The sequence below is a fragment of the Lithobates pipiens genome, unplaced genomic scaffold (assembly GCF_037356315.1).
Source record: "Lithobates pipiens isolate NorthernLeopardFrog02 unplaced genomic scaffold, aLitPip1_a1.2 Scaffold_23, whole genome shotgun sequence".
Taxonomy (NCBI): Eukaryota; Metazoa; Chordata; class Amphibia; order Anura; family Ranidae; genus Lithobates; species Lithobates pipiens.
In genome coordinates, this window is record NW_027507785.1 from 96,718,995 (window position 1) to 96,735,111 (window position 16,117).

At 41.2% G+C, this 16,117-nt stretch overlaps 1 protein-coding gene across 1 annotated transcript in view; it reads left to right on the plus strand.

Moving 5' to 3' along the window:
* FGD3 (FYVE, RhoGEF and PH domain containing 3) overlaps positions 1-16,117 on the plus strand; it is a 372,251-nt gene that overhangs the window by 259,566 nt on the left and 96,568 nt on the right. The window contains exons 6-9 of the mRNA XM_077452088.1: positions 20-156; positions 2,764-2,920; positions 12,206-12,344; positions 12,590-12,648. Of these exons, the coding sequence (XP_077308214.1) occupies positions 20-156; positions 2,764-2,920; positions 12,206-12,344; positions 12,590-12,648 (492 nt within the window). The remainder of the gene's footprint in view (positions 1-19; positions 157-2,763; positions 2,921-12,205; positions 12,345-12,589; positions 12,649-16,117) is intronic.

Below are 16,117 nucleotides of genomic sequence, written 5' to 3' on the forward strand. Positions count from 1 at the left end.
CTAAATTAAACTATTTCAGGTATTCTGCACAAAATTAGCTGCAGCAGGAATTCCGCCTGAGGTGACGACGGGTATATTTTCTAATATTTCATCCATCTACTGCTTTCATGGCCAGTTCCTGTTGCCTGAACTAAAGACGCGGATTACCCAGGAGTGGTGCGTTCTTTAACTCTTTTCCCATCTGCTAAATAAACATTTTAGTACGCTAGTAGTGGCAAGTGGTTAAAAATTGCCATACCTAAACTTCAGCTTTCATAAAATAACCTGTTTGAACAGCCAAAGATAATGTGATGTTCCTGCAGGTTTGGAAGCTTTTGGTCATGTTAGTGTCCATTATTTTAAAAATTCTATATTTGGGTCTATAGTTTGCCTGTGGTTTTGGTTTTAAGTACACCATTACTAGTCCAGAAAACATCATTAAGTCATTTAAGGTGGTTGTAAACCCTCTCATATACTCAATGTGTGTCCAAGTGAATAGCTTCAGGTGATACACAGAGATTAAACAAATCCTCCTACATAAGTTTTACTTGTTTATCTGCAGTCTTCTCTTCCCTACACCCCTTCAAAAGGGCAGAATCATGTTAAAATCCTTCTCCATCTGTTAGTATCACAGAGGAGGCAGGGCCGTCTTTAAGGCAGGGCAAAAGGGGCAGCTGCCCTGGGACCTGTTATTGTTGTGGGGCCCAAAGCAGCTGCCTCATACTTGGCAACTGTCCCAGTTTAAAGTCCCTTGAAGTTTTAGTCCCGTGCTGTGTCCTGATATCTCAGTGTGAAGTTATGTTACTAATGCTTCCCAGCTCTGCCCTATTGTTGTGTACAGATGACTCCCCTGCAGACCCTGTGTTTACATGTAAATACTGGCATTGATATGTAAATAGCAACATCATTCATATGTAAAATTTTTTTTAAAAAGGCGGCATTCATATGTATATAATGGTACCCCAAGATCACCTATACTGAATGCTGCCCACTGGGGAGGTAAAGGAGCATGCTTGAAAGTCCTGCCTACAACTGTGGTCATTAAGCCTAACACCCACCTGTTCTGCAAATGTGAGGGCCCAAGAAAATGTTTGCCCAGGGTCCAATCAATGTTAAAGAGGAGTTTTAATAATCGGACACTTACCTGTCCCAGGGTCCAGCGATGCGAGGGAACGAAGCCCTGCTCGTTCCCCCCTCCTCTCGGTGGTGCCGGCATTCTAACTGTGGGCAGCCGGCTGTGGCTTCACAGCCGGGCACCCGCTGCTCATGCGCGAGCGGCGCCGCGTGCCGTGATTGGCCGCACAGTCATCTGGGACCTGTCACGTGTCCAAGATGACTGACAGGAGGGAAGGGGCGGAGCTGAGCCCTTCCTGTGCCGAGGGAAAGTGACGTCAGGAGCCCAGGCACTGAAGGAGGCAGACTGAGGGACCCCCTAGCAACAGGCATTTAGAGGTGAGTTTAAAAAAAATTCCAAATGTTTTTTTTTGTTTGTTTTTTAGGAATTTTAATGATTTTTTTATTTTTGTGTGGAACACCACTTTAAAGACAGCCCCGAGAGGAGGGGGTAGAGAGCTGCAGTTAGTGTGTGAGAGCTGATTGGAGAAAAGGGACACACTCCCCTAAACACACAGCACAGGAACAAAGGAAGGATACAGAGCTGTGTTCTGAATAGACAAGCTATGTGCTGAGCTCCCTCCCCATCACAAATGTATTGCATGTGTCGGGAAAACTCCTTCGGATTGACTCATGCTGATAACACAGGAACGAAACACCAAAGAGAAAGAATACTTAGTCCTGGTTCACACCTGTGCATTTTTTAGTGTGTTTTCAGTTTTGCAGAAACACACTACAATCCATTTAACATGGTTTCCTATGGGTCACGTTCACATCCGTGCATTTTATAGAAAGGGCTAGAGACTTTTTTCTGGTTTTTGGTTTCATAGACTTTAATGGATCAAAAACATGTATTAAAAAATGCAAAATGCACCTAGAATATGCAAGCTGCAACCTGCATAGGTGTGGACTAGCCTTAGAGCTTTGGCGAGAGATAAATAAACACTACAGATATATGTGCTTTGTTTAGTTTTCATGACTGAGGTTTACAACCACTTTAAATCTGAATATCACAGCTTTTACGAATTAAACGTGACCTATGAATGGAGAGAGCAGGCCTTTCAATCATCTGTCTGTTCTCCATTCATAGATTTTCATTTATTGAGTAATGGCTTCTATGAATGGAGGAGCTGGGTGGAAACGGTACTCTCGATGAGAGACTCTGACAGCTCCTCAGTTCTATCAACCTCCACCGCACCAGAAAACTAGGGTGGCAAAGATGAGGGGTGGGGGTCAATGGAGTATGGAAATTTTTCTACTGAACTATAGAAGACCGTAGCACAAGGTAACTCAATGCAAGTAATGTGATATATATACAATCATATTGGATGCGATGTAGGCAGCCCTAGCAGACTCCAAGATGTCATACTCTTAGTACCCTATAAAATCCCTCCTCCTTACCCTGTTAGCTACATAAAAGGTTATGTAGGAAAGTTAAGGGAGGAAAAGAAGAGCTGGGCCAGCATAGACAACAATTAGACACTCCCAGAAGAGGAGAGGAGGGGGCTGTATTAGAGAATTGGCTCTTCTTGGAGTAGGTACATTGCAAGTAAGCAAAAAATAGTGTGGATAGGAAACACTGCAAGTACGTATTTAAAAGACTTGACTTGTCTGTGCTATTGTGTGCAATTTTTATATTGGTGACCGGTTTTCTTTAAAACAACTTTCTAGGAGTACAAACCCAAGGATTGGAGATATCCTACAAAAGCTGGCGCCATTCCTTAAGATGTACGGAGAATATGTAAAGAACTTTGATAAGGCTATGGATATGGTAAATACCTGGACTCAGAGGTCTCCTGTCTTCAAAGAGGTTATCCAAACTATTCAGGTATCATGACTCACTGAATCTATTGCCATAATTGTTATCTTTAATGTCTTAAATATAGTGCTGCGTTCACTTTGTTCCACCGCTTATGGTTTCAAACAACCCCGTCTGCTTGTAACACAAGTGTTCTGTTTGATGCTGACAACAGTTCATTGTCTGTGATCTCTTGCTTTCAAAGTCGAGGAAACAGGAGAGGCTTAGGTCCTGTACTTGTGGCTTTTCTCTGTAACGCTGGGGCCACCTGAGTGTCGGTGAGTTCAGCATTCTTGGATGCAAAGGAAAATAAATCTATTCTCCAGAGGCAAAATAAATTTTCGTGACACAAGAAGTTCAGGGGGTGTTAGGTACATGGTAACTGTGGCAGCCTGAGGCTCTGTAAGGGAGACCCATGGGCAGCGCTGTATCTTGGCCTAGGCCAACAAGGCCCGGGTCTAGAGCAGCACTTTGCAGGGGGGGGGGGCAGCAAAAAAGCTGCTCACTCCCCCCAACCCACATTAACAAAAGCCCCTTCGCCCAGCTCCCGCACAAAAACATACAGCTCAGCCCATACAAACCAGAGACAGGCTGGCAGTAGTTGTCCACTGGTATTCCAATGTCATCTCACATGGAGCAATCACCTGGGGTTTGGGACAGATGATCACTCCAGGAAACAAACAGCTTGTGTCCAAGGACAGTCATCTGTCCCTTGCCATAGATAATCATTCCATAAAGTGATTACATGTAAACATCGAGGATGGCTGCACTGGCTGTCAGCCTTACATTGCTTTGAACAGCCTGAGCAGCTTCAACTGTCTTCAAGCACCTGAAAATCCAAATGCGGGAGTCCACTGCAGTTGAGGTGGAGCTTCAAGAGGAAGGGGTGTGGTTTACAGATGACATGGTGGGTATTAAACAGGAAGGGGTGTGGCCTTGACAGGAAGGGGTGGGTCATATTTAAATCAGGGGATGCATGAGTTTATTCAGGCTTGGGGCAGCACAAAACCTAAATACACCACTGCCCATGGGTGCAAACCTTTGCCGTTTGGACAATGAGCACTAATAGCCCTCTGTACCAGTTTACCAGGCCCATCAAAGACATGCAGACTTCAGTATAAAATGGAAAGCACTGTATATTTCCATGGCCAACAAAGTAGTTCTGCATCCTCTATCACTATCAAATGATTTATATTCCTTAAATGGAAATATGGACAAAATGAAAAATGAAATGTATGGTGTAGTCTGTCACTATTATTAACAGGGCCATTTTTATTTCTTCATAACATCATTTTATTACCTGTTAACCCTGCTCCATCTGTGAACCACCTGTCTCAAAGAGGATTTTTTTGGAAGTGCAGCCGTCCGGAATCTTTTTATCTCATAATCCTGCCAGTAGTTCTGTTATCTTTCTATTTTATTAAAAAGAATGACAGTGCTGCTCCTTCTGCAGTAAAATCACTACCGTATTGTCATCCTGTGAGCAGCGCAGTCTTAGCTAGGCATGTCGTTTTAGTTGGTATTAAGTAAATGACAAACACTGGCAATGCTACATGGTTTGTTCCAACTTGCTGTACTTTTCCTAGAAAGCTTGATCTATATGCAAGTGTAAGCTTAGAAATCTAGGTAAAGACCTGCAAGAAAAAAAAGTAATTCAAATACTAAATAGTACATCATTACAATTATTAAAGCTGTAATTAAGGCAATTGTTTTGATTAAAATAACAAACATGTTATGCACAGAGCAGGTTAGTATATTGCACAGATCGGCCCTAAACCTCCTCTTCTGGGGTCTGCCATCTGTGCTGTGAACTTCTCTTCCTCTGTGTCTGCCCCCATAGCAATCGCTTGGGGGGCAAACATGCGGGCTCACTCCCAAACCATGCTTTCTGTGTCAATAGACACGCACACGCAGCGCCACTCAGCCCCATCACCCACTCCTCCTTTTTGATTGATGGGCCTTGCTTTGTGCACTGGTCCAAATCATTTGGTGGAGGGGGGATTATGGTGTGGGGTTGTTTTTCAGGGGTTGGGTTTGGCCTCTTGGTTCCAGAGAAGGCCACTCTTAAGGCTTCAGCATACCAAGACATTTTGGACAATTTCATGCTCCCAACTTTGTGGTAACAGTTTGGGCATATTCCCTTCCTGTTCCAACATGACTGCGCAGCAGTGCACAAGCAAGGTCCATAAAGACCTGGATGAGCGAGTTTGGGGTGGAGGAGCTTGACTGGCCTGCACAGTCCTGACCTCCACCCAATAGAACACCTTTAAGATGAATTAGAGTGGAGACTGCGAGCGAGCATTCTCATCCACATCAGTTCCTGACCTCAAAAATGTGCTCCTGAAAGAATGGTCAAACATTCCCATAGACACACTCCTAAACCTTGTGAACAGCCTTCCCAGAAAAGTTGAAGCTGTTATAGCTGCAAAGGGTGGGCCAACTCAATATTGAACCCTACAGACTAAGACTGGGATGCAATTAAAGTTCATGTGTGTATAAAGACAGGTGTCCCAATACTTTTGGTAATATAGTGTAAATCATATTTGCTTGTTTTAAGCTTTTTTTTTTTTCCATTTCTTCAGTTACTTCCTGGTTTTCAGGCCTAGGCAAATTATGTCATACACACGAGGGGCCTTCAGGCAGGCAGGAGGTCTTTTCTCAGCTAAGTCCACCCTCCTGCTCACATGCCTGAGCTAAGTGCAGATGAATTCCAGGAAGTGAATACTACATACATTATCTTAACATGTATAAAAAGCAATCAGCGCCACCCTACCAAAGTGCTAAGTGCAAACGATATAAACCTGTGCACAATACCACCAATTGTCCACAGCTTAACACTTTTAGTGAATCCACCTCACCATACAGTGTGATAATTATTTTGTAAGTGCAGCACTGCTAATCTGTCACGTAAATGAATTCTGTTATCAAAATACAAAATATCATAAACCAATTATAATAAATAATAAATATAATTACATATATTAAATACATCTCCAATTAAATATAGTTCATATCTGAATTCATATCTGAATTCTTGATCATTTTTAACTCTAATTCATGTATCATCCACCACTGTGCTCTTCACGTAGATCAGCCCTCAAAAAATGCGCTCACATTTTGCAAGTGGATTTTGAGTGGGGGTTTGCCCGGGGGGTGAGCACCGCTGGCAGCCTAGGTTTGTTGGAGTCATCATAGGGGAAGGGAGAGGAGAGCCACCGCCGCCTGGTTGATCAGAGCGCTGGGAACCTAACCACTTTAATTCCAATAGCTGTGAGTTCCCTCTTGTCCAGGCACTTTCATAGACAGATCACCCGTCCCAGGATTAAAGCTATTATGTTCCCCGCACTCTGATGCACGAGTCTGCAGCGGCAGCTCTCCTCTCTCTTCCCTTCACAGGCTGGCTGCACTGGCGGCTACAGGGCTGCACTGGCGGCTACAGGGCTGCACTGGCGGCTACAGGGCTGCATTGTCGACACAGGCTGCATTGGGGACACATAGCTGCACTGTTAATATCTATTTTTATAACGTAATTCTGCATAAAACATTTAAATGTCATTTCATGAGATAATTTATGGGGGCATGTTTAGGGGTGGGGCATGGTAGAGGTTGGGCGGGGCAACTGGTGGCGAGTAACCCTTGAGGCCTGGCTAGTAGCTCAGGACTTGAAATTTTGAGCCTTGCTGTAGATAATACGAAAATGTGCACACCCACCATCACCAGCCGTTATACCTGCTCACCTCAACAGTGAGTCAGGAAGACTCAGATAAAATGTCTTTACTCTCACTCTGCTATGGTCTCACTCCTCCACATCTGACCTGCTACTCTGTATTAGCTCTCAAATAAGCAGCCTCCCGGGTGAATCAAATGGATTGAGATAAGGCTCCAATGTCATGCAATAACAAATAAAGGATACACAGTGCTCTCCGTTTCACTATTTATTAAAATGCCCCAATAAAAACACACTTGCAGGATATTAAAAAAAACTCGGTTAACACAGCTCTAATGCATCCGCTCGCCCACCGCTGTGGCTGCGTGACGTCACGGGCTCAGCTCCTCCCCTCTACACGCATATCGCCCTCTGATTGGGCTTCCTCAGTAGCGTACTACTATACTAGTAGCTATACTCTTATATCCTGTCCCCAGGAAAGGTGACACCTAAGCAGGAAGTGAAGGGACATTCCTCTTGCTGGGACACACACAGCGGTTAAAAAAAAAATGTAATAAAGTGGGGATGAATTTGAACCTCCAGATATTTTTTTATAGCTGTTTTTGTCTCTGTTGTGAAGACTTCTCCTTAATTCTGTTCCATGTTTCACTGGAGCAAAAAGTGAGGAAATCTACCCAAGGGAGACGCAGACAGCAATAAACATCCGATACTGACTCCCCTGTACACCTTTCCCTTCCTTCCTCTTTTATTAGCTGTCATTTTGTTTTCTCTTTAACCACTTTGTGATTTTTTTATGTGTCATTTTATAAAAAGAGCCTGCAATGTATTTTTTTTTTTTTTTTATATAAACCAGATGCGGCACCTTTTTTCTGACTTGAAAAAGTTTCCATTTGTTAATATTTTCTTTATTGCCTTTGAATAAAATGTAAGTCATATAAAAGTTCCCTGAATGGAGAAATAAAATACCTTAATATCATTCAGATTTTTTTTTTATGGTGATCAGTATCCCAGTTGAGGAATTTTTATCTTTACTTCCTGTCTGACAGGTTACATAGTAAGGTTGAATATACACACCAGTCCATCCAGTTCGACCTGAGTGAGTGTCCACAATTGTCCCTATCCCTGCACATTGCATCTCATCAAGATGCTCCTCCATTATATATTATTTATTTAAGGTACCCATATATTGCTGTCAATGTATGCAGTGCACCACACGCACACACACATTGGTCCCCACACCTAAGGAGCCCAAAATCCAAGATCCCCAACTCACATTCATATACTAGGGCCAATTTTGGACAGAACCCAATTAACCTACCAGCATGTCTTTGGAGTGTGGGAGGAAACCAGAGTACCCGGGAGAAACCCACGCAGGCACAGGGAGAACATGCAAACTCCAGGCAGGTAGTGTCGTGGCAGGTGTCAGACAGAAGAGGAAATTAGGAACGACCTCCCCACCTTCAATTTGACAGGTGTCAGATAGAAGAGGAAATTAGAAGAGATCTCCCCACCTTCTATTTAATAGATCTCAGACAGAACAGGACGTAGCAGCAAAAATGGCTAATAGATGGAAAATGACAAATAAGCAAACTGGGGAAGGAACAAACTGACATATGCCTCTGGTGAACAAAATCATGAAGAATTTCCCTGCACACCTTTATAAATATCCGTTCTTAGTCTAAAATGACTTTAGTTGCCACATACTTGTTGTATATTGTACTGCCTATGCACGCTAAAGCCCAAGTTTAACCAAAACCATTTTATTTATTTTTTTCAAGAAATCTGCACTAGGGACAGCACTTACAATCATTGTGAAGTGTCCCTTGTGCTGCTTGCTGCTGATTCAGTTGAAATCTTCAAACCTCTGATCCCCCACACAGCGGTAATCTTCCCATGCCAAAAAGATTAAGAGACCTGTCATATGTACCTATCATGAGTGCCAACTGTGCCCGCCCTTTGTACCCCCTTCCTTCCTTCATAGAAGTGGTGCTATAGCTTCCATAGGATAAAAGCATTCTATGAATAGAGAATGTGTGATTGCAGGGGGCTGCTCCTCCTTTCATAGATCTTTTTTCATTCATGGAAGGCTATAGTACAGCTTCTATAAATGGAGGAGGCGGGCGGAAAGAGCGGGCATAGTGGCCAGTCATGATGCGTGCTTATGACAGATCCCTTAGCTCGTTTTAACTTCCACAGCACCAAAAAATTATGGCTGTGGGGTAGCGGTTGGAGTCAGATCAGTGAAGATTTCAACAAAATACGCAACCAGCAGCACAGCGGAGCACTCCATTAAGTACAGTCCCTTGTGCTGATTAAAAAAAAATGTTTTGTCTAAACTTAGGCTTAAAGTAATTGCCTAGATTGCTCCTAAGTATTGTTATCATGTTGAGTAATTTAATAGAAATAAAATGCAGCATGGCTTTGGAGCCATTAAATAAATGTGCTATTTACCAGTTACATTTCCAGCAACTGATAAAGGATAGTGCAATAAAATGTCATCTTGCATTTACTCTGATGTACAGGTTATTAGAATCCTCTCATTATCCCAGGAAATACAAACTGCTGCAGAGAAGCATGTCAAATAATGGTAAATGTAAGCAATTTCCCCTCAATGAAGATAGATCATGTATTGTGTTCTAAAGAAATAAGGGCTGGTTCTCCATTGCACTGTTCCTTTTGTTAACAGGAAATGTAAAATCACCGCAAGAGAATTTTCTATCATTATTTTGTGTTAATGTAGCACTTAGCTGTACTGGGGAGTAATGTATAAGGGTCGTCATCCTGTCAAACACACTGCTATAAAACACCTTTAACACAGTGTATTCAAGTGGAAAATATTCTGATGTTTTACATGTCCCAGCTGAAAGCTTAAGCATCTGAATTGTTTCCATTGCTTCCTAGGGACATTGCTTTCTTGTTTTAGATATTGTTGGGTCTTGATCACAACTGTAAATGGGCAAAATTTGTAATCTCCCTGTGGATTAGACACTTCAGCCTCCTACCCGCCTATGTGACTGCCAACTTCTTAGGGCTCATTCACAGCGCAATGTGTGTTACAGTGTTTGTTACGATGTTGCTGTGCATTGCCATTTATTTCCAATTGCACCCCAAAACACATCTATAGTTTGTTGCAACACACCTGCACTATACTGCACCAAAAGAGATGCAAATGCAGTCGACAATGTCGTGAGCTGTGCTTTGAAAAATCATTCAGGACCTATTTTTTTTCATGTGTTGATAGCCTATGAATGGGCTGCTTAACGCAAAGCACCTCAACACACAAAATTTATTTGCAGTGTGCTGCTGGAACCCAGGGACATATACACGCTGTCACCAAATGCCAGTCTTGGCAATAAGCATTGGCGTTTTTAGACAGCATTTGTCCCTTTTGAGTCCACTGCAGAACTTTGTTTTTCCGGTCCTTGAATGCTCACTATGGTCACCTCTAGCACATGGTTTTCCAGACACAGACACCTGTGACCTTTTTTAGTGAGTTGATCAATATTTCAAAAGACCTAGAAGGCTTGTACCTCTAATTTGACAGCTATCCCGAAGAAGCCCAATATATGGGTGAAACATGTTGGGAACTCCAGTTTATAGTGCTATATCCATAAAATCTTTTTGATCTGTACTTGCCAATTGTTATGTTTTAACAATTTTTTATTTGGCTCTTTAAAATAAAACATTTCTTATACATTATAGTTGATACTATGTCAATTTATTTTGCACCTTAAAAATCCCAATCCCTCCTCCTATATCTAATTAATTAAGGGATTAATTAATTGTGGTGCTAATATCAAGTTGATCTGTCCGTGATCAAATAGTCCTTTTCTTATTTGCAGTGTGTTGTTTTTTGGTGTTAATAGGCCCTAGATGTTCAGGAATAGGAGGTTCTGCAGGGATCTACTGACTGTGACCACCGCAACCCCTCTTTTTCCAACTTTGCTAAGCAGGGATCATAAAGGAATAAAAGGAATTGAGTTCTGCTTCAAACATGGATTTTTTTACTGTCCTACTTTAAAAACCAGATTATCTGAAAGGTGGACAAGTGTTTTAAGTTCTATGGCTAAATTAGCATATAGAAAATCTATCTAGGCCTCTCTGCTCCAACATATTGACTAATAGCTTCTTTAGGACCTGCTTAGCTTACCTATACTGAGGAGGAGAATTTGTATTTTCTTTATTTATTTTTTTTAACCCATATGTAGGGTGTAACATGTTACATGGTGCCACCACACCAGAAGGACTTGTAGTTATGAAACACAAGTATGGTGATCACCGCACTTAGTCACTTAGCACATCCCACAGCCCTAAAATTTAAGGACCATACCTTGGTATAACGGGGGAAAATAATTATTTGATCCTCTGCATATTTTGTAAGTTTGCCCACCTACAAAGAAATGAAGGGTCTATAATTGTTATCATAGGTGTATTTTAAATGATAGAGACATAATATCAACCAAAAATTCAGGAAAAACACATGATACAAATGTTATAAATTGAGTTTCAGTTCAGTGAGTAAAATAAGTATTTGATCCCCAAGCAAAACATGACTTAGTATTTGGTGGGAAACCCTTGTTGGCAAGCGCAGTGGTAAGACGTTTCTTGTAGTTGGTGACCAGGTTTGCACACATCTCAGGAGGGATTTTGGTCCACTCTTTACAGATCTTCTCTAAATCCTTAAGGTTTCTTGGCTGTCGTTTGGCAACTCAAAGTTACAGCTCCATCCATAAATTTTCCATAGGATTCAGGTCTGAAGACTGGCTAGGCCAGTCCATAACCTTAATGTGCTTCTTCCTGAGCTACTTCTTTGTTGCCTTAGTGGTTATGTTTTGGGTCATTGTCATGCTGAAAGACCCCACCACAACCCATCTTCAGTGTTCTTGTTTAGGGAAGAAGGTTCTCATCCAAGAGTTTACAATACATGGCCCCGTCCATTGGCCCCTCAAAGCGGCAAAGTCTGCCTGTACCTTTAGCAGAGAAGCAGGAAGGCAAATAGTTATTTTTCCCACTGTATGGATCAGCTGCTACAAAAAGTCTACATGAGCTGTGATCACTCTTGCAATGTTTCGCAAGCTCCAATGCAAAAATGTAATAAATGCAAATATAGGTACATGTGTTTTGTTTTGTTTTTTTTCAAAAGGTAGACTTTAATTCTTCTGCATATGCTTGGAAAAAATGGCAAAGTTGACAATACAGGGATCATAAATGGGCAATTATATAAAAGTAGGCACCAAATAGTCATGATGTTACAATATTTTGGCAGCAAATGGGCAATCGTGGCAATACGTAGCTTTGCAAAGACCATTACAGAGCAGTAAAGTGAGGGATGGGCTGGAACGTAAGAGCACTCCCCTGAGTGACTGTACTTAGGGGGGAATGCCTCTCTTGCCCCTCTGACTTTCCATTGACTTAAGTGACTGCATGCTTGTTCCGGTTTAATGACCAACATTAAGGCTGTAAACTGAAACGGCAGTCTACATACTTCACTCAATACATTTTTCTTAAAAATGTATTTAAAAGAAATGATTGTTCAGGAATTGAACTAGGGATATGTTATGTGGCCAGTTTGGATGGAATAAGTGTTTCTTTACAGCATAGATACCCTGATATGTGTCTGATGTCTGTCTTGTGTTGATTCTTTGCAGAAAGATGAGGTTTGTGGGAACCTCACACTGCAGCATCACATGCTGGAGCCGGTTCAGCGGATTCCTCGCTATGAACTTCTTCTGAAAGATTATTTAAAGAAACTGCCGGAGGACTCGCTCGATAGCAAGGATTCAGAGAGTATGATATTTAATATCCATTTCTTGTTGGATGCCATTACTAGCACAATTGTCTTTTATTTCTGCATCTCCTACATGCTCAGCTGTGTTTGATAATGACTGTTTGTATTTGAATCACTGTGTACACTTAAAGCAATTTTGCCTCTGACAATTAGTCACCTTAACATAACCTTGCAGTGCAGCCTGACGAACCGCAATCTCTACACTGAATGAATGTTTAATATGTGTAATTGGATCTCGTTACAGAGTCCCTTGAGCTTATTTCCACTGCAGCAAATCACTCAAATGCAGCTATTCGGAAGATGGTAGGTGAAATCGTACTCTGTTTTGTGGTATAGCAGAAGATTTTTCTGTTAAAGGGCAATTCTTCTTTTTTGAAAAATAGGACATTGTAAGACAGGACGGGGTGATAATGATTATTACTTCAAACTAAAAATCAAAGTCGTAATATATTGAAGGTTACCAGGCCTTAGATGTGGTGGCTGCATTTGTTTTCTTTCTTTTTTGCAGGCATGTTTTACTATATTTTCCTAGAAACAGTCTGTTATGGCTGCAAGTTGAGTAGCAGTACCCTGAGGCTTATATCAATATTCACTATATACGATCTCTTGCCAGAAGTATTGGGATGGCTGCCTTCACATGCACATTAATTTTAATGGTATCCTTGTCTTAGTCCGTAGGGTTCAATATTGAGTTTGCCCACCCTTTGTAGCTATAACAGCTTCAACTCTTCTGGGAAGGCTGTCCTCAAGGTTTAGGAGTGTGTCTATGAGAATGTTTGACTATTCTTTCAGAAGCGCATTTGTGAGGTCAGCCACTGATGTTTGATTAGAAGGCCTGACTTGCAGTCTCGGCTCTAATTCATCCTAAAGGTGTTCTATTAGGTTGAGGTCAGGACTCCATCAGTCAAGTTCCTCCACCCCAAACTTGCTCATCCATGCCATTATGGACCTTGCTTTGTGTATTGGTGTGCAGTTATGTTGGAACAGGAAGGGGTCACCTCCAAACTTTTCCAATAAAGTTGGGAGCATGACTTTGTCCAAAATGTCTTGGTATGCTGATGCCTGAAGAGCTCCCTTCACTGGAACTAAGGGGCCAAGCCCTAACCTAGAAAAACAACCCCACACCATAACCCCCCCTCCACCAAATTATTTGGACCAGTGCATAAAGCAAGGGCTATAAAGACATGGATGAGCGTGTTTGGGGTGGAGGAACTTGACTGGCCTGCACAGTATCTTGACCACAACCCGACAGATCACCTTTGGGATCAATTAGAGTGGAGACTGTGAGCCAGGTCTTGCCCAACATCAGTGCCTGACCTCACAAATGCGCTTCTGGAAGAATGATCAAACATTCCCATAGACACACTCCTAAACCTTGTGGACAGCCTTCCCAGAAGATACTGGTGCCGAATCAGGACCTCACGAGTATTGGACTGTTGCAGCTAAAGTCATTATTTGTGCCAACTTTAAGACGAATGTACCGTATATGGTAGTATATTTGCCTCCTACTGTCTTCTGAAGAAGTGGACTTTTGGTCTAAGAAATGCACATAATCAATAATCAATATACATAATAATCATATTTTCACAATCCTCTTTTTTTTGGCACATATTTTGGAGACAACAACATTGAAATATTATATTAAACTGGTATTTGACAATGATTATATTTCTCTAAAGGGCCCTAATAAGGGTGAATAGGACTAAAGGCTTGCAAGATCTATTTCCAGTTATTTCAATGTATTTAATCTGTGCCATGTGTTGTAATCAAACTTTTGATATGGACTTGTAATAAAAGATGCTAAAGCATACCTCCCAACTTTTTGAGATGGGAATGAAGGGACACCCATCAGCAAAAGTATACATGCATAGGACACAACTTTTGCCACGCCCCCTTAAAGGAGAATTATACAGAAATACAAGATTGGTTAGACCTGCAAGTGCTTTTTTTTTTTTACTACTATTCCTTCATATTGGCTTTTGGAATTTAAAAATGCATCAATTTAGAAATCAGATGAAAGGTTTAGAACTGGGAAAAACTTTTTGATAGATAAAAAGTGCATTTTTTATACATCTATATAGATGAGACCAAAATGAGGCACAAATGAGAAGGGATGAGGGACATTGCTCCAAATCAGGGGCAGTCCCTCCAAATCAGGGACAGTTGGGAGCTATGGTTAAAGTGTTTATTCCTGTTGCATCCCATTCTTTTTAAACGTAGTCTATGTCAAAATAATTGCTGGGTTGTTGGTACAGAACTAAAGCTCCTTAACTTGAAGGCTTAGTATACTGTCAGTTTCTTGTAAGCAGAAGACATAGCAATTCAAGATTAATACAATTTCATATCCTTGCCCTGTATCCAAATATATCCAAATGATGTGAGCTATCCGTTTTGTTCATTACTGTTCCCTCTCTGCTTCTCTTCTCCCTCGGGCTGGGTATGCATGATCTGATCATCCACATTATAAACACTGCACTTAGCGTATGTCTGACCTCAATACCTAGACTGTGTGGCAGGTTAGTCTAGGCACTTTTCTTCCCTTCACAGTGGTTTTTCTGCTGCTGTAGCTATAAAACGCAGACCTATTTTCAGAATTATCTGAGGGCTGGGCTGGAAACTTAGAGGAAGTTGTTGTCAGTGATAGTCGCAATGGCTAACCAGGGCTGTTGTACAGAGTTCAGAGATGGCAATAGAATATAGTTTCTCAAGAGCTCCAACAGAGAATTTCAGTAAATTAATTATTTACTGACTTCATCTTTAAAAATGTGATAATTATGCTAATGTTTATTTACAGACTTGATGCAGTTATCCATTATTAGGGGAAATTATCTTTTTTTTATTTTCCTACAAACTTTTTTATAAATAGTTTTATAAACTTACTTTTTTTTTTGTGAATGTATGCATTTTACTTAGAAAACGCTTTATTCGCCTTTCAAAGCTACATTGCAATACACAGAAAACTTCTGCGCAGATTATTATCAGGAACAAAAGATAAAATTAAATCGAGGTCAGGAAGGCACAAATTAGAACAAATTCTAAAGCCTATTACACTCTATCAGTTTTTTTTTTTTTTTTTGCGTTCAACCCGGAGGGCTGAATGAAAATAAAAACTGAAGGGCTCGGGGGAGATCCTGTAATAACAATCCAATGTTAGTATTGTGTCCTGATAGGTGGACTGTCCCCTCAGCCAGATCTTTTTCGGTCATGCCCGGACAAAAGCCGGACCAGTTGCTGTACACACTGACCAAATGTCAACCGGTTTCTATTGAACTGGCCGATACCACCAGATATTTGGCTCATGTGTACAGGGCTTAAGGGTTTGTGATCGCTAAAAATTCAAAAACACTTTTATCACTTTTTTTTTTAACGATCCCTTTTGCAGCTCTACAACAACAGATCACTTTTATTTGTGATCTATTAGCAGTGATCATTTGTTGGAGGGAGAGGTTGGACAGAGCGACAGCAGCACTTCCCAAGTCTTGGAACTAGTGCCATGATGTCTCATGTAAAATAGTCCAACCTAGCTTCAAAAAATATAAATAAATATGTAGGTCTGCTTCCAATCAGGAGTCGAGTTCTGCAATCAAAGCATGCAGGGACATAGGTTGAGATACCCTCTGTAGCTTTAATTACTCATATATAATTTGAAAATAGGTAGCCAGTAATAAAAGAGGCCACGCTTTGTCTTTAGCACCTATAGATATAGGCCCAATGGTAAATCCCCTGTTAGTAAATGACTTGGTTGTTTTAATGGCTACAAAGAATATTATTT